This window comes from Rhopalosiphum padi, chromosome 4 (assembly GCF_020882245.1).
Source record: "Rhopalosiphum padi isolate XX-2018 chromosome 4, ASM2088224v1, whole genome shotgun sequence".
In the NCBI taxonomy this organism is placed as follows: domain Eukaryota; kingdom Metazoa; phylum Arthropoda; class Insecta; order Hemiptera; family Aphididae; genus Rhopalosiphum; species Rhopalosiphum padi.
The window spans coordinates 52251002-52271407 of NC_083600.1; the positions used below are offsets into that span (position 1 = coordinate 52251002).

Below are 20406 nucleotides of genomic sequence, written 5' to 3' on the forward strand. Positions count from 1 at the left end.
ATTAAAATAATGTTTAGCTATTATTCAATTATTGTAATTTATATTTTATTTTACATATGAATACTTTATTAATTATAATGTCATTTTTAGATTCTGAAGGTAGGTATAATACTTATAAAATAGAAATTAGTAATAATAAAGTTTAAAAAATAAATGTTTATTTGTCAATCAAATATCATTCTTTAATGGTAATATACTAATATAATGGTTATCATTAGTTTCGTGAAACGTGCTGTAGCCAGTAGGTAGTATGTATTGATTTATTCAGTGAAAGTTTTCAACACTTAAATATAACACACGTGCTCCTCGTCGAACCAGCGTTTACTCTAAAATCGTGATCTAGCGTGTACTAATTAGTAATTTCAATTGTACGAGCAAGGATCGAAATAAAGTAAATATTTTCCAAAAACCATAAGTTATTACAATTATTTCTAAACTTAACTCAGCCTGTGGTCGTTTAATATTTGGGTTATTTGGTTTTTGGTACGTACTATTTGCAGTAAATAGTAATTAGCACTTAGCATGATTCTTAGAATTTAATATTTTATTAAATTTGGCGGTGACCGTGGTTTGTATCCATCGTTCGTATGGCGAGTGACAACCTCATGGTTATCAGTTTATAACATTAAATTATTGATAATTATTATCTTAAATCATGGTTGATAACCATAGATAATATTTATTATCTAGCTTTAATATTATGATTTGATATTGTATTATCACGCAGGTAGTATTTTGTTTATCACGATTAAAATATATAAAAAAAAGTTATACTTATACTTTGCTGCCTGTTGGTGCAAAATATGTCAAATGTGAAATAGCGTAAGTACCTACTTGTTTGTACTTTGGCCTTTGGTACTTAGATAACAAACTTAGAAATTAAAATTCCAGTTTGAGAGTACTGTAAATTATTAATTCCAATAATCAATGGCGTCGATTTCGAGTGATGAAGATCACAAGGTAAAAATGCAACATTTTAATTTATGATGTATGTTAACTTACAATAAGTAAACAAATGTGAAGTTAATACTTCATGATATTATTATAAGCCAGATAGACTTAGGGTTAGTGGTATAGACTAAGATATACCTTACTATGTTATATATCTTAGTCAGAGATTAATCGTAAATTCATTTTTTTTTTTAGCCTTTGATGTTTTTGGGTAAAGATGTCTCAAAAATTCCATGTTTTCGTAACAGTTTCCTATATGGTATAGTAGGAGGATTTACAATGGGAATTGGATATTTTTTGTGTACAAGTAGAACATTAAGATCTACACACTTCGGATTTGGTTCTTTTGTTACGATATCTTCTGTTTATTGGTAAGTATACCTACAAATATACCGTAACTAATATGTTATATGAGTATTAATATTAATTGCTTGTCAAATATATGACTAAATTAATATTATGTAACTTGGGTATGTCAGTTTTTATGCATTAAATAATATCTATCTTTGTATTGCAATACTTTTTATTGTTTGAATTAAGTATTTAATTTTTTTTTTTAATTGGACCAAATTATTCAAATATGGATTTAATAAGTTCCACTTATTAATTTTTATTCTTTCTTATTATTGTCAGTGTTTATTTAGTTATTTAATATTAATACGGATAATACTATATAGTATATTATGCAGTAACTACTAACTTGCAAAAAATTATTAGTAAAATTCATTCATTACCACCAAAATTATAGCAGAAATATTAGCAGTGACGTGCTTAACTTAAAAATTTTCAGAAGCCAGTTTAATATTATAATCATTTAAAACCATTTATAACCCACTTCAAATCTGATAAAAGTTTTTACTATCAATTTTTTTACTAATTGTAGTAATTATACTAGTTAATATTAAATTATTACTCAATACTCATTGGCTATTACCAGAGGCCTTGCCACTAGATGTTAGTTCACACGCAATGCCAATACATTATTTAATATGTCTTTAAAAGGACGTCTCACCCGCATGTGTTGTTTTCATCTTATACACGTACGACATGGTAAATTTTTGTTCACCAGTTTCAATAGAGTGCTTTTAGTTTTAATATTAGAGTGAATTCACCTATTATCAAACTTTTAGGCAAGAACATTATCTGTGTTCTCTCTTTGGTTTTTATGTTCATTTAATTTTTAGGTGAGTTATGAGTATGAAATTATTAAATATTTTAAAATGGTCATAATTCACTTAAAAATTAAAATATCGTAAAAAACCAACGAGAGAACACAGATAATGTTTTTGCCTAAAGGTTTGATAATAGATGAATTTACTCTAATATTAAAACTAAAAGCACACTAATTGAAACTGGTGAACGAAAATTTACCATGTTGTATGTGTATAAAACGGAGACAACACATGCGGGTGAGACATCCTCTAATATTTATGCATAACTTAAAGGATGTCTAAAAAATAATAAACAAATTATTTTTCTTTATTATAATTTATTTATAACTGATTCATTGTATTTTATTTACAACAGTCACATAGAGAAAAAATAGGAATTTAGTAATGTAATTACTAGTTATATTATATAATTTTAAGACTTATTATTAATAAATATCATAAAATAATTATGATATATTGGTACCTACTTAAATAGAATATTTGAACATTAAATGGAAAAGGTATAGTGACAATAATTATTAAGTTTCATAATATGAGTCACATTGAGTCAATTTTAAACCATTTAATTGTGATTTAAAATTGAACTTATGTTAAAATAAATTTTTTTATTAGCTTATTGTTTGTAACTATGCATTTTAGTTGTTTCATCACTATCGATTAAACATAATATTTATTATTTATATAAACATTATAATCAAAATTGAAAGATTGCACCACTCTAAATCATTATTAATCTTAGCAAAAATATAAATGTGTAATCCATATTTTATTAAAAACCATACAGTCATTTTATGTATATGTGTAGAGCTTCCAATGATTTTTTTACTATTTCAAATGATGGATATTGTAAAAACTTCACTATTTTTCAATCTATAAAAAGTCAAGAGATTCATAACAAATCTTCTATATTTATTTATACAATACAAAACATCTTATTTATTATATGTAGATACTAAATAATGTGCATATTGAAGCATTTTACAAAATAAATGAAAACTAAACATTATTGTTCACTCAAATTAAGGCTTTAATGCCATCATAAAATAGTTTATAATAATATTATTGAAAGAAAATAAATTGTAGCAATAGATTATGTATTATGTATTAACTAATGTTTATTACCTTTATTGGCTTTATTATTTTATATTTATATATTGAGATATATTATATTTATTGAAAAACTGTTGACAGGGGTTTGTGCAGATACAACTATGATAATACAGAAGAAAGACTAAATGAACTTAAGGGTATTATCAAAGCTAAGAAGAGTGGTGCTGATATCAAAGACTGAACGTCATTAAACAAATTACGAATAAATCATATTCGTCGATACCAACTAATATCCATTTGTATACATCAGTACATAAGTGTGTTTAGTTTGGTTTAAAAATTGAATTGTTCAAGTGTTAACATAAGAATATCAGGGAAAGCAGTTCCTCGCAAGTACTGTTGTGTGCCAGCTGCTGTAGATACTTACTTCAAGTATAGACAGTATATAGTAATCAAAGAAGGTTGGACATCAACACACCAGAGCTTACTGTATACCTAGTTATTATTATGTAGAAATCGTTTTTTGTTCAGTTATTGTTATAGACAAATACATGTTAAGTGGTTATTAAGCTATTGTATTTTATTAACGATGGTTTAAAACAAAAAGTATTTACATAATATTGGTTAAAGACGTAAGTACGAATAGGAATTCAGGCAACAATAAGGAATACACAATAATAATTATTATTATATTATATATCGAAGGTTTGTACACATAATAGTATTGTATTTTTAGGGGCGAAGTCAGTCGACAGAATATAACTTAACGTTTATGGTCGTTTAGTTATAATTAATATTTATAGTACCTACCTAAGAATAATAATAATAATAATAATAATAATAGGTAGTTATAGTAATTTTAATAATAGTAATTTAATAATGTTTTAATAATTATAGAAATGTATATTATATTATAATGGTTGTATAGCTTATAATAATAACGCGTTCACACAAAGGGACGGGGGCTGAATATTAATAATAATAATAATAATAATAATAATATGTTCTTATAATATATTATATTTATATTCATAAATATTATATTATTAATTATTAAAATAATAATAATAGTAATATAGTAATACGGCGTGGGGTGCATGGAGTGTGCTGTCCCGGCCGTCTTAAAGCAGCGAATCGGCGTAGCTGTTTTTCTCCGTCGATATGCCCATGCGGTCCAAGACGGGAGCCCTGACCACCGAGTGCACGTGCACGGTGGCGTTCCGCAGCAGAGACGTGTTCACCTGTCGATTAGACGATGTTAGTGTTTCCGTGTAGCTCAGTTGCTCTTGTGTTCCGTTCCGGCAACACCACAACCATCTGAATGGCGGGACTTGCCTGAAAATATTTTGAAAAACGCAAAATGTTGTAGCGATGTCATGACAGGATGTTGCGCGGCGGCGTCTATAATGTTCACTGTGATGGTATTGCTGGGCAGACCGACAGAGGGTTCTATTTTTTTAAGTGGCATAATACCTACAAGGTATTATATGTATGATATAAAAATCTATAAATAGTTTAATATTTGAAAAAAAAATATGAATTATTTGTTAGAATCGGACAAAACAAAAAACACTAGAGCCATTCACACAGATAGTATAAAAACGCGTTCGAGAATATGCGTAACGCGACGTATTGACATATTGTCACTGTTGTTTACGCGCTTAACACACTGACAGAAACGTTCCTAATTTTCACACGCGGTTTATATTGTTTTATTTAATATTGTAGTGAGTTCGCCTATCGATTATTTAACTCGTATAGCCTATAGGGTAACACCTAAGTCATTCGTCATGCTATCTTCTTAGTTTTTTCGATTTTAAATGTTAGATAAATTATAACAATTTAAAAATAATAAAACTATTGTTTGCGTTGAAGTTAAAACAACGAATACATGTAACTAAAGATCTCGAATAGAATCAAAGTGGTAGTGATGCGATTGTCGAAAATTTAAAAAGCAGACATGTCAGTATTTTTTTACGCGACAATTTATAATAATGAAAATTCGGAATTGTTCCAATTTCAAATCACAAAAAGTGGATCGAAGAATCGACGTCGTTGAATGTGTGCAGTAAATTTATGTAAGTAAATGAAACGTAGTGAAAAGGATGATGAGCATATTCATTTATAATGCATTAAGTATGTTATGGTATACGTCGTATAATAAAATTGATTATATTCAATAATATCGGAAGAACGTTTTTATCAGACTGTATTTTATCGTGTATTATAGTTATATAGGTATATTTAATAAATAGATTTAGATTTTTATTTTGGTCGTATCATTTCTTCTAGACATTGGAGCTATAATATGATAATAACGATGATGGGGTTTTCGGATTTCTCGATCTCGTGCACAATTCAAATACTTACACTGCTCTTACGCATTACTGCATTAGTCTCGTCGTTGGTGATGTATTTAGGATTTTTCAAATAAGACGGAGCAGAATTGTATTTCTAATGGTAATAAAAGTACAGCTATTGTGTGTATAATATATATTTATAAACCTGAAACGAAGAGGTAGAGCAGAAATATCCACACTGATGCGAGTTGTATAGTATTTTTCTGTTTTATAAAATATTTAGGCGATGTATTGTATTTTAGTGTGCGTAGGTATATAGATAAATCGTTTATGTAAAATTAATAATTATTGATCAATATAACGATTTAAAAATGTAAACTAACTTTAATTTTAATAATACCACTCACCTGCCTACTTAGGTTTTTAATTAATTTTTTATTTAATTTTTATATTAATATGTCATTAAAAACTACTATCATATTCGTGTAGTTAGGTAGATACCTAACGTGTAAAAGATGACCAACGAATTCAGTATTTCACTGGATACAATATCTATAATTAATTTAAAGAACTAACTTTTTCTTTTGGCACGATGTTAACCCGAGTTAATATAATATTATTATTGGATCCTTTGCCATCGCTATTTTTATTTCCATACATTACTTATGAGTTCAAAAGCATTTCAGCTTATTTGGCGTATATGCTCAATATAATATATTTATGCTAAACAAGTATAGATACGACGTATTATGTTTATCAATTATTATTATACATTTATATATTGGTAAGCCGTATATAGGTGCCTAGTATCTATATTGTTAGTAGTTTTAAGTTGCATGTTATTGTAAAAAATGGGTTAAAATAGTTTTAATAACTTAATTATGAATTTTATCGGTTAATCGTAGGTGTTGTGAGTACCAATTTGACGCCCCCCCACGGATAGCGCACTGTTGACGTACTAGATTATTATGATTGTTGATGTTGTTAAGACGTAAGTATTTAAATTACTTGTATACTATGTTTAATACCTGAGAGATCTGCAAATGTGAGTGGAGAACAAGCAGTATATGATGGGGTTAGCGGCGGAATTCAGCGGCGCCAGACTTTGTATGAACGTTGCGAGGGCCACGCTCGATTGCGTTTTTGGTATGTAGCCGTACACTTGTAGCAGGTCAAACACTATGTACGGACTCCAGCACAGGATGAATACTGAAAAAATGATAACGAAAAGAAAAACCATTCGCGTTTTATATAATATACGATAATTGCCTGCACCTTGAACATAATTCGTAAACTAATTTTACTAGCTGAAAGTCGATGACTGGTAATACGAACGGGCAATTCCAGAACAAGCCTAATAGAGGTTCAGAGACAATATTAACTCGGCAATGGGGTTCCAAGACGTAAGAAAAAAATAAAAAGTTCTGATCTTATTAGAGATTTAAAAATGGCGTAATATTAGACTAGGTAGGTACAAACATAAATATTAATTTAAAGTTATTGTTCAAATTAATTATTTATAAATTAGACAGAAATAATAAATTATGATACGTATATTTATGAAACATGAAATAAATTTAAATTTAAAGTAGGTAATAAACAATTTAAATTAACATAGTTGAATTATTTGAGAATCGTTTATACTAAAGTAATTATATACAGCGATTGTTGATTTTAGTAAAGATACGAACAATTATAACTATTTTTTTTATAACGAACTTAAAATAATTAATGATTTGCGTATTAAAAAATGTGTAATAAACGATCGCTTGTCATAATTTTAGATAACAAAATGGACCATTATATCGGCCCCTACTCTTGACTCCCTTGTCCTTTATTTTTAAATATAAGTGTCAATGACTAAGTACATATTTATCCTAAGTTAGTACCTATCAACTTAATTAATACATAAATATAGCCTACCGATAGGGTATAATACTTTGAAAAAAAAAGTAGGAACAAAGTGATTGACTAACAAATACTTATAAATGGTGGGACTCTATTTGTATCGCACCGGTTGTTTTTATTAGGTATCATTATAACTATTGCATTTATCTATACGCGTGTTGGTGAATAATAATAATAATAATAATAATAGGCGTATAATACTATAATGTATATATAAGTAGAATGTAGTACTAACCAAATACAATAACGAACGTCATTTTTACGGTCTTGATTTTCGCTTTCGGTATGATGCCCCGTGAACTAGACCTTCTGATGTCGTGTTCTTCGGGCTCTGTAAATGACAGTGGCGCGTTTAAAATTAAAATCGTAAACATGTAAGTGATATTTTAAATCGAAAAAAAAAAACAAGAAAAATCTAATTAGGTATCAGAAAACAGATAATCGATATTGTGCAATGATATAAAAATTATAACATCAATGTTATTTTTAAATTTATACCAGAAAAAATATTGATAAGCAAAATTAAAATTTTATTTTTTTCCGCAGTCCATACTCCATTTAATAAAATATGATTGTATTATATATATAAATCAAAACAAAGATTAGGGTTTTTAAACATTTTGATTTTGAGTTCTAGAATATGATAAATATAGGTACTGAATTCCAATTTCCATAGTTCATCTCCTCATTACAATTCTCTTGTGACATCTCTATTTGCCCCCGCCAACGACGATCACATTATTAATATATACATGTATCAATGGTACCTATAATATCATAATTATAATATAATAATTCACTTTTGGCTCCACGTTGTAGTGTGTTGTTTTTGGCCGGTGACAGGAGTTTGCTTTTGGACCAAATTGTGTACACGATAATAGCGTAACATCCGCTGATGACTATCGCCGGCACGACGAACACCGTTGTCGCCACTATACTTAAATACAGTTTCCATTGCCATGGTGACATTTCGATCCAACACTGAGTACGACCTGCGGGTGAAAGAAAAAATGGTTTAAAAGTCTTTTTAATTGTGAGAATTAGATTATTAGTATAACACGACGACTCGCGGAGTAGACTATCGAGACGGTGATTCATAATATATTAGAGTCTATACTAAAGGAGAGGATACCATGAGGATTTGTGCACCTCAAAAATTAAGGCCTTTTTGTCTTATATTTTGATTTTTTTAGTCATATTTCAAATAATTTGTCAGTTGTATTTAAAGCAATAAACTTATACCTTAAGTAGTTTAATATGTTCCCAACTAATACATAGTTAGGTATATATGAACAAATGAACAATGTTACAGGAAAGACAATAATATTTTGTTATAATATATTATTGTTACTACTTACTTAACACATAATACAATATATCCATCTTGTTATTATTTCTAAATTTAATATCGTATATTTTGATTAATTAAGTGTTTATCATATATTTTTATAAACTCATCATCGGTATTACTCGTATTTTAAGTAATAACAAAAAGTATTTATTATACAACACAAGGGGCTTTTATTACTTTTATTTTCTAGTCAACATTTTTGAAATAATTTCAGTAATAGATATAGAGTTAATTCTTCTAATATACGTAAATATTTAAAAATTTAATTTACCAATTTTCATTAAGTATTCTAATATTATGTACGATAGTTTAAAATTTTATAGTACAACAGTATAGTGTGTATACTGTATAGTAGTACTTAGTACTACTTGGTATGTCTGGTCTATGGACAAATACGAAGAGACTAGGATATAACACAATAAAGTAACAAAATAATATATTTGAACGCTTTTTTTGTCTGTTTTATTTTGTTAACTGGTAAAAGTTAACAATCGTCAGTTTTCACAACAATTATGTGTGGCGTCGTAAGCGGACATCATATACAAACTACGAGGAGGTACGATTTAAAATTCCACTCTGACGTTAGCGTGTAGTGTATATAGTTTAGTGGTTTAGTCGAATTGTCTATTCCATTGGACGATGATATTATTATTATGTGTATGTATGAAAAGATATTGAAACCACTCGTTGCAGCGTTATATACACGATAATAATATGATTATTAAAGTAACACGACTATATGACGTTTGGGGAGAGGGGTGGTCGAGGGGCGATTCGAAGCGTTCTTGAAATTAAAAGTACAAATGAAAAACTAAGCCATTATGCGTTCGCGAACCGTAAACGATTATACGATTCGTGATATTATTTTGTTTTTCGCAAGATCTAATCGTGCTGGATGGTAGAAATAACTTACCAGAATAGATGACGCCGAGGCGACTGTGTTTATACGAATAGTTTTTTCAACGAATCGAATGAATTCAGTAATAAAATAATCAGTATAGTATATTATATATTGTGTAATGTGTATTATGCATATACCATTTATTCGGTATCTAACGCATAACGAGATGGTATATAAATATACCTATACTATACACTTGTCTTCATCAAGCACGCTTACACCATATTTTTTTTTCAATAACGCAATTATTCCAAATCTCATTTTTGTAATTTTAAGTACACTTAAAGATCATATTTTTAAATTCGTGATGGTTAATTTGACTTTTAAAATATTTACTTCAATGTATTAGTAGTTCTATAAAATCGGAATCTATTTAAGATTTTTAAAAACGTGAAAATAAAAATACATATTTAAGTTTTCGTTTTGAGTGTTTTAGAAAGCTACTGATAGGAACTATAATAGGTATATGAATTATGAGTCATCATTTTTGACAATCGGCACTCTCTACGGATCATTTTATCATTTATCGGAATCGTATTTAAAAATATTGCTCCGAGGGTCGAGGGACTAAAATAAATATAATATACCATGATTGGAGGGCGATCAATTTGAATATACGCCGAATCGTTCTTTGTGTTAAATCACGTTATTAGAGCTTTCGACAAATTGTTTTGTTCACAATAATCGTATGCAATACATGTAATATATATATATATTATGCAACAAAGGGACGATACGGTCAGTTTTCCTCGTTTATATGATAATAGTTATACCTACTCTCAATTCGAGCTACATACCGTGTTTAACTATAATAACTATTTATATTTTATTGTTATACAAATCTATAACTTAATTTTAATTAAAATGCCGTTATCTACCTAAACTAATCTAAACTCGGTATTTACGCATGCTTACATCAGCATCAATTTTGTTTTTTATAAAACTTTGTACTTTACAGTATGATTATTGATTTGTACATTTAAATAATATAAAAATACGTAGGAAAAGTGCCATTCACACTTCCCCTCGACCACTTAAAAACCATTATATTGAGGAAAATCGATTAAAATAATTTTAATAATTAACTACCTATTTAATTACTTTTGCATTGTGGTTTATTAAATAATCATTATTTTACAAACTTGAAAGTATATTTAAAATATACAAAACAATCTAAAAATGCGGATACTTGGTTTTTTTTTTTTTTTTTTTTTTTTTTATTAAAAGAAACTTTGTAAACAATTAGCTTCGACAGTTATGATTATAAATATTACATAGAAAACAATATTAACAACAAAAATAATATTACAAATAAATTAAATTTTTAAACCAGTCTGGTTGATGAAGGATATAAGTGAGATACTTGGTTTTATATAAGATATTTAATTGATCCAATACTTGATTCATCATTATCCTTCTTATAAGAATTTTCTTCCAGGAAAATACCTTACCTAATCTGCTATTGTTTTTTTATGGCAAATTAATAAACATTATTATATATATTTAGTTTTTATATGCAGACATAGATTAATAAATGATAATTTTTGTAGAAATAAAGAACATTATATTTAAGATCGTATACCTTCTATTATTTTCTCTTCATTAATAAATACACTGGGCACGGCGAAAACGAAACTCAAAATCCAAGCGCATCCGATCAATGCTCTGGCCCGACGCCCTGAAAATGTGTGAAAATAAAATAGTTTTTTATTAAAAAAATTCTGTTTTGTTCTTTTTCTCTGCTTACAGCTACTGGAAAAGTTCATTGGGTGCGTGATGGCGTCGTATCTATCGATGCTGAGTGCGACCAGTACGTATGTAGACGAATACGTGACGACCACCTGAAATACACATTTAGAACATATTATTTCGCTTTCTAAACAAGTAGCTGCGGTCGTGTCGGTCGTGGTTATCTGACGGTTAGAAGTAAGAACGTCCCGTCGAATGTTTTGCGGAGTATGTTTATCCTCACCGCATATAAATTATACCTATTCAACCCGTTTACTATTCATGTAAGTATATATAATAATAATAATAATAATAATAAATAAATAAATAATAAATATTATATATGCGGTATTTTACATAAATTATCCCTTACAATTGGTTATGAATACAAATATCTTTAAATTTGTATTTTACGTAGCTATGTAGAATGGTAGAATATAATAAATATAATATAAGTAAGTAAGAAAGGTATGTAAGTAAATTTAATTATACTTTAACATACATAACTAATATTATAAGTATATTAGAATAAACATGATTCTTTATAATATTATTATAGTACGTTTCTACAATCAAATCGATATCATCTTTGGACTATTTAATTTCCGTTTTATTTTTATCTTTTTTTTACAATGCAAAAGCCAATAATATATAATTTTATTTATTTATTCTAACTATCTGTTACTTAATAAAATATTATAAACTTTCTATTATAAAGTATAATCACTTATTCACTTAAAATCAAAAATGTTTACCATAATTGCTTCTAGTGCTTCTACCAAATACGGAAGAATATGAAAAGCAATTGACTTCGTGTGTGAATACAGCATTGAAGTAAATACTTTTGGTGGTTCTGCTTTGAGATCTATATCTAGCCTATTGCCTCCCCCTCCCCCCTAAACACACACTGTTATACATGTAAAAAGTCGAATCATAAATTGTGAGTACATTATGCAAACAGTAATCAACAATATTTACTTACACAACGATATAAATTACTATGTATACAGAGCAGGTCGAGGAATGTTATAAATTTATAATGTTTTAAAATTAAACTAACACAGAAAAAAGGGGAAACGCGGCACATCACTGTATAACTGCACGTATCTGAACATGTAATAATATAATTGTTTATTTAGCCGATGATAAGAATATCCATAAGTTATAATGTTATAAATTATATTTACACTGACGAACACGAGGTCGTTTACATATACATATTTAGTATATTATTTATATACGTGTTTATTTAATTTGTTTTTTTCTCCCCTTGTCCATTGCTCTAGACGCAGTTGTTCGCGATTTATGAAAGATCAATACCGTGGGAAATCACTTATACCTGTACTCTGTGGCGGAGCTGATTGCGAGCGAGGTATAATTACATCTCTGTTGTATTGGGAATGTAATTATGGGTACATATCGGCTATATTAGCATGGATCAATAGTGTTACTCTATATAGCTGTAATAAAATATGTTTCAGTGTAGTAAATATTTACTGCAGTGTTTGATTATTGGTTAGGATTGGAAAATTATTTTGAAATTGAAATTTTAATAATCTACGTTTTAGATTAAAAATAATATACATAAATATACATCTACTTTGTTAGTATTTATTTTATTGTATCGTAGACCGCAAAAATAAGTTTAAAGTTTCTAAAAATAAAAGTAACTTAAATTTTAGTCATTAATGAAAAGTTAATAAGTTACAAGTTATGACTAAACAATTTGTGAGACATAAAATGGAAAACTTTACAGTCAGTACCTCAAAATAACGTAAACACATTTAAATTTTTATCATACACAAAACATAATTAAATATTTTTTTTAAGAAACAAAAAAAAAAAATTATAAAAATAAAAACCTTAAGATATTATACAAAATTGACAGTTTATTTATTTACCAATATGAACTTTTAAGTAACCATGTTGTACCTATTGGAATTGGAAATTCATTTTTTAATCAATAATTTTATGTTACAATATAGTATATACGATAAAAATTAAAAAGTAACGCGTTAATAAATAGAATATATAGTTAGCACAACCTTAAATGAATATGTAGTTAGATGAGCTACAAGTTATGGAAACAATGATAATAATTTACAAATAATTTATAATTTAAAACTATATCGAGGCACAACTGCATTTCTATAGTAGTAGTAAACAATATGTACCTACGTAAGCGCAATCGGTATAATTGCAATTATAATTAAAGTTGTGCGAACGGTGGTGACAATAATCGTGGATTTCTGTTAGCTATATAATACACTTAATCACGTGTGCATGATCATTTATCGTAGTTTTGTTGAAAACCATATTATAATACGTATGTAATAAATAAATATAAAAATAATAGTTAATATACAATATATTATATGACACGAACGTACGCACTCTGTGGGGCGTTAAAGTCTTCAATTCCTATGCAGGTTGCAGATATAATAGATATGTATTATAATACAGTATTTCTAAAACTTCTTTTGTTGGACGACTCAATTTAATGGTCTCAATTATTGGTATATTTATTAATGTAAGATGTACTATAATTGCGTAAATACGTTACCTGTAAGTACTTGACGACTTTGCAAGCAATCGGACCAGCTGACCAAGTGACGGTTGTTCTCCATATCATGTCAATCATCACGCTCACCAGTCCCACCAATAAGTCTATTCAGAAACACATTATTTTATGTTATTATTCATTATGATATCGTAAATTCTTTTAAATTTCCGTCACAAACGGAATAGAAAAGAGTTTCAAACATTTTGCATTTGCGTTTGAACGGTGTCATACATTTCATCTAGACAGTGTTCTCATTCAAACACATAATATGAAAAGATTTAGAGAAATTGGTTCCCGATATACACGTTCAGAATTTAGTAAATAATATGTGGCTTATTACGCGCGCCAAATCAGTTTGAGGTAATTTTTAAATAATATTATAACATGCATTATTTATAAAATAATCGTTTACAAATATTGTAAATCGGCAGGGTCGCGATGGGTTTTGCTAATAGTTTCCATACCGTGTATATTACAATTTATATGCATTGATTTATACGCGTGTGCATATAGGTACCTCTAAACGTGCGAATTGTATTCTCTATTCGAAACTATCATAAATATATATTGTTTTACGTGTAGGTAGGTATACTTAAACCAAATCGAGTTTCGGCGAAGAAATTATTTTTGATTACCTGCACGCCGAGAATTAATAACGATACAGTAATAATAATGACGATAATGACGACCGGTCGAGTATAACACGCGTTAAAAATTAAAATCGTCATCGTCGTAGATCGTGGCACGTCTAGTCGCAAGCGTGTATAACAATATTTCATGCGTATCGGCAATACGGCGATAATATACAGGTACATTATTATTATATTATGGCCGGTAGTGCAAGTATCTATGTATATATAATACATTGCAAGTACCTCTATACGTGTATATTACTCGCGGTTGTCGGACGAGGATGGGTATAGGTATGTATGGATACAGTGTAATTTATTATATCATAGAAGGTGGCACGGCTCGTTTAGACTTTGGTTTATGTGTGGGTATACCTATAATATGCGCCAACGACACGACGCCGCCGCATAATGTAATAATAAATCGAACACACATGCAAAATGTATAATTTCCTATTCGTTTATAACTCACTCTTCGCGGTGTTTTTAAATTACGTAGGTATATCTACCATAATATATCTAGCTGGTACCTGTGCAAACATACAACATAATATTACGTGTTTAAGCACTTCTCGCGCTGTCGAAACGGCGGCTGACGAATCTTAGCAATTTGAATACGGCAGTACATCGATTGTAATACGGTACACAGTGATGTTTATTTGACAGCGAACACTCGTATTGTCATTAAAAATATTATTATAAAGACATTTTTTCGCAAAACGAAGACCTACATAAATACTATTTATATTGCCAGTATATTTTTTTTATCACTTGATATGTTTGTCATGTAACTTCTATAAAGCATTTAAACTGTCTAATGGCAATATTTTTAATTACCTAATCTATAATAGGTAGTGGAAAATTATTAGTAAAATAAAACTATTCACTCAACTACTCAGCATATTATTATATTTAATAGATTAACATTTTCATAAATTATGTTATGCTTTAGGTAATGAAATAAACAAATATTGGTTCCATGTATTTAGTATTAAATAGATGGTTGTTTTACCAACAAATATGAGTATAAAAAAAGGTAAGGGTTAAAATTACATGAATAGTGTACAGTATAATTTTATATTTTCCAAGAAGGAAATGTAAAAAAAAAATCAATACTTTTTAAAACAAAGATTAAAGAGTAAAGCGTAGTGTTGCGTATTATTAAAATAATTAATTTGTAATTCTATATTATAGGTTACATAGGCGGACATCAGAGAGGACTTATGGGGCTTAGCCTCCAAGTATTTCAATAGACCCACAAAAATCGAAGGTAATAATGTTACACTTGTTTATAAAAAAAGGGGTGCGGGATCACTTTACTTTGGATTATTATAGCCCCCCTAAAAATTCAATCAAATGTCCACCTATATATAGGTACCAGTTTTTAAGAATTTGCGAGATTTTTCGATAAAAAAAAATAGATGCTTTGAAATGTATTATGCTATATAATATATTATTATAATGTGCATTTGTATATATTGTTATTTTACAATAGATGATCACATTAAAAAATATATATATAATAACTATACCAAATTATGTACGTGTCATATAAAAACGTGAAAAAAATTATACTTGCCAGCCAGTGCCAGGTGCATGATAAAAAAGTTCATTCGGTTTTTGCGGGCTTTATTGAACGACAGGGCTACCAGTACGGCTCCGTTGCCTAGCACGATCGACAAGAACAATATCCACAAGACTGTGAACTGTATGGTCTGCGAAAAATAATAAGAAACAAAATCACAATAATTAGTACATGCACTACTGTATATAATAATATATTTTTTAAGACGGTAACTAACCGTTGATCAAAATAATAATAGCAGTTTTTATTTTTTAATAATATATTGTATGTTCATAGTAGCAATGATAATTAAGTTCTGATCACGCGGCGTTCTGAATAGGCTATTTAGCTACACTAATGTTGTTCATTTTTAATAACAAACTTTTTAATACATTTAAATTAACAAAAACAAAATACAATTTTACGGAGTGATCACAGATACATCAATACAAGGCGTGAATATATAACAGTATATTTGTTAATAATTGATACATTTAATTTATTTATAAATAACTACATACGAAATCAAATTAATATTCACGTGAAATTTGTTAAATAAAATACGACACTCGGGATTTAATTAATTTTTTTGTTATGGAAAAAAAATCATTTGGGTTTTATGGATGTCAAATGTTTGATTTCAGGCGTGTTATGGGTTTGGGTTATTCCTGATGCAAAGCTCTGAATTATATTTACGTGCATACCATTAAATATACCAACCATAGGTACCTGTCTTTATTTATACATACATGAAATTTTATTTCATCGAATTCCCCTTTAAAGTATCATTTTATGTATTTTATAGCGATCAAAAACATATAATATTTTATCGATGTTTATATTCATCGTTACAGAAAACAAGAATGTAAATAACTAATCCTTGAAAATATAAGTCGAATATTGAAATATGCGTTAAAAAAAATACATTTAAGAGAAATATTTTTAAATGTGAAGTATATTGGTATAACGCTCAAGTCTCCAAACACGCAAATTACATGTCAGCACAACAGCTTTAACATTGTAATCAATAATCACCATCATATTTTATATAAACATATAATAATATTATATAACACGAATACACGGGTCGCCTGTAGGTATTATGCGTTTTCGTACTTACACGCGTTGCTAGACGCACGTCACTTTAAAAACACAATTTAAGTGAACTTTAACCTATACGCTCGAAATTTTTATAGTATCATATGATACCGAAGTGATTATACGTGCAGTTGTTTTCAGTTCGCATATCGTCGCAGATCTTACATTTTTTTTTTTATTTTATAAATATTATAACATCAATGATTCGTATAAATGATATACAAGCCATCACAATGATGATATATGTGTATATTATTATTATATTGTACGCGTATATGATACACAACGTGTTTGTACCTATAATAATTATCATCGATCTATATTATTATAATGTATTATCTGTGCTGCTTCGAAACACCTCGCCGCCCCATAACGACAGCGTACGATTCTTATACGTTCGACGACCTGACGTATATATTATTATAATAATTATAACATTATACACTGCTATTAACACACGACTCTGGCGCTGCACTAAATAGTCCGTTCGTGCAAACACTATTAACGACGACGACATTTCCCCGCCTCGTTGTGACAAGACAAATTTATATCGTGAGCGCGCGCGCAAACATACACATACATACGCACACAAATATACGCGCGTAATATATTGTATTGTTTTATTTTATTTTATTTTTTTTTTGCTTCTAGTAAGTTTTTCGCGTAGTCGTCTTCCGTTTTAAGCCGGTTATACCACTGAGTCCGCGGTTTTGGTTTCCGCGTCACGTACGACTTTGTGCCGTTTTTAATGATTACTATTATTATTATTTCTCACATACACGCGTATTTTCTTCTTCTTCTTCTTCTTCTTCTTGCTTTACGCGTTTTAAACGACTATCACATCACACACACACACACATGTGTGCAAATCGCACTCCTTTCTATTGGTTTTTTTTTTATGTATACTTTATACAAATACAGTTCGCGACATTGACCGCGTTACAGTCGCAATAGCAGCACAGCGCATACTATACAGTATGATCCATCAAGCATGCGCATCCTATTTTTCTTCTTCAATGACGCAGTTATGGAAATTCTGATTTTTAAAAATTTCAATATACTTTAAGACCATATTTTCAAATTATTGAGACTTTATGTAATACTTAAGGAGTGTCCTGTAGATATACAAACTTCTGTTTTTTAAATAATAAAACCACTTTTAACTATAAATTATTTAATGGATAATTTTTTGAAAATGTTGACTTATAAAAATCAATATTTGAACTAATAGTTTTTGAGTTTTTGACTCGCGCACTAAAGATAATTGGTCCATGATAATGGGTTTGAAAGATTTGATAGGGGTTTGGTGATTTTAATGTGTTAATAATTAGGTATATTAATCTACCAATATTTATAATTTATAATGATGGCCTAAATATAATAAAACAATACTATAGATCCAATATTATATATATTTTATATATTTGTTAGACTATTTTTAAGGACCAATGCTCTTTATACAAATATTTTAATAATCGGAAAAATACTCGTTGGACTTTTGAATTAGGTACATTAACATTTAAAAAAAATGTTACAATAAAAAAGGGAGGGATTTTAACTTGATAACCAGGAGATCACTATAAGAATCTTTTAGCAGTAAATCTCAAGTATTTGAATATAATATGGTCTTTAAATAATATATTTAAAAATCAGAATTTGAATAAATTATTATCAAATAATAAAGGGGTTTATCATGCTCGGTGAATCACCCTGTATAATAGTTTTTAACAATTCACGTTTACTATTCTTGGCTGTATAATAATAATGAGCTTATTCGTGGAACGATATAGGTAGGTACAAGATACACATTCTCACGCGGCCGGCTCGACGATGACAGGCGGAACGACCTCCGGCATACGACGATCGCTCGCACAGCTCGTCCAATGTACGATTACATATCGTTACGGCGACGGAGGCAGTGAAGATACTGCATTAATTAAAGTACGATAAATGTGCGTGTGTACAGTAGTGTTTATTTTTATGGCAAACGCCATGAAATTCTATTACAAAGTTTTGTAATATTTTATTTTTTCACTCACGTGTTGTCGGTTAACACACCGTTAATACTTTACGTTTTTAAACGGAAATACATGGACTAAAACGTCTAAATGAGTTGTTGAGGCTTTCCAGCTTCGGATCAAAATTTTATAATCAGTAATAATAATAATAACTTAATACATAACATTTCATAATAATTTGCAGGTCATTAATTTATTATACAATTTTTTTTTCGTATCGCACAGAATGTATTGTAATTTGATCGCATTGCACACAATATTAGACCTCGTGGAAATAAAAATTTTTATTTAATTTTGTTATGTCTGAAGTAAAATACTTATGACATACATAAAATCTACCAATGGTATTGAACGAATACATTTTTTTTTAAATTTATTAGCATTTTACTGTTTTAACTTTAAATAAATACGCAGTTCCTCTATATCATATACTGTATTATTATAGTCAAATATATATATATATATATAAATACATAGCTATATTATTTTTATTATTATTGGTTTTTGCACGGTGATTTTTGCTGTGGTAGTAGTAAAATGTAGAGCGTTTTGTATCTACAGAAAATCTCATGAATCCCATTACGCCGCCCTGACGAGAGTTAAGACCATTTCATCTCGGCTAATAGCTGGATTTAATTATCTATAATAACAGTATAATTTAATGTCGTAGTTATGCGCGGGTGAAATCGTATTATATTCCATATTTTATCTATTCTGAATTTCTATATAGCATTATTATATTATGCAGTGATATATTTTTAAAAATTATTTTTTATTCGACTACTCATAATTCACTAGACTTTACAGACTGTAAAGTCATTACGAAAAGACGTTAATATTTCGGGATATAGATAAAATATACACTTTTCTAATATATATATATATATATATGAATAATAATGTAATATTATATTGTACGTAATAATGTGTGATATATCTTTATGAAAAATATAGTAAGTTAGTCGAAATTTCGCCCCCATATATTGTTGTGTACAGTTAAATTTAGACGGTTTATTAACACTTGAGAACCTCAAGTTTTGTATACGCGACTCGTTCATTCGCAACTTTTTAATATCTCTTCTAGTGGTGCAAAAGACCTAGCTGATCAATCACCTGAATACAGTTTACAGCTGGCATATCGTGTGAATCGTCTCAATCTGCGGTAAGCGGAAA

The 20406-nt window shown here is 28.7% G+C and overlaps 2 protein-coding genes across 11 annotated transcripts in view; one reads left to right on the top strand and one right to left on the bottom strand.

The window, feature by feature from the left end:
* The first annotated feature begins 699 nt into the window (after positions 1-699).
* LOC132929315 (cytochrome c oxidase assembly protein COX20, mitochondrial) lies at positions 700-3742 on the top strand. 2 transcript variants are annotated; one of them, XM_060994588.1, is made up of 4 exons: positions 700-822; positions 892-960; positions 1147-1322; positions 3315-3742. In XM_060994588.1, the coding sequence occupies exons 2-4, from the start codon at positions 928-930 to the stop codon at positions 3412-3414; spliced, it is 309 nt and encodes a 102-aa protein (XP_060850571.1). In that variant the 5' UTR covers positions 700-822; positions 892-927; the 3' UTR covers positions 3415-3742. The 2 variants fall into 2 exon arrangements, with proteins under 2 accessions (XP_060850571.1, XP_060850570.1); XM_060994587.1 differs by having other exon boundaries at positions 746-960.
* The window catches only part of LOC132929312 (cardioacceleratory peptide receptor), a 207399-nt gene continuing 190306 nt past the window's right edge, over positions 3314-20406 (bottom strand). For 7 of the 9 annotated variants that reach the window (XM_060994579.1, XM_060994580.1, XM_060994581.1 and 4 more), the window contains 7 exons: positions 16133-16268; positions 13925-14028; positions 11216-11474; positions 8182-8373; positions 7617-7712; positions 6502-6682; positions 3314-4508 (listed from right to left, as the gene is read on the bottom strand). In XM_060994579.1, coding sequence (XP_060850562.1) covers positions 4295-4508; positions 6502-6682; positions 7617-7712; positions 8182-8373; positions 11216-11474; positions 13925-14028; positions 16133-16268 — 1182 coding nt within the window. In that variant the 3' untranslated portion in view covers positions 3314-4294. The other 2 variants (XM_060994584.1, XM_060994585.1) reach the window with 2 other exon arrangements.

What these genes read in the sequence shown, in the direction of transcription:
- LOC132929315 (XM_060994588.1), top strand. Translation starts at nt 928, where the DNA reads ATGGCGTCGATTTCGAGTGATGAAGATCACAAG. An exon ending in CGAGTGATGAAGATCACAAG is followed by an intron (nt 961 to 1,146) that starts GTAAAAATGCAA and finishes TTTTTTTTTTAG; the next exon opens with CCTTTGATGTTTTTGGGTAA. An exon ending in ACGATATCTTCTGTTTATTG is followed by an intron (nt 1,323 to 3,314) that starts GTAAGTATACCT and finishes AACTGTTGACAG; the next exon opens with GGGTTTGTGCAGATACAACT.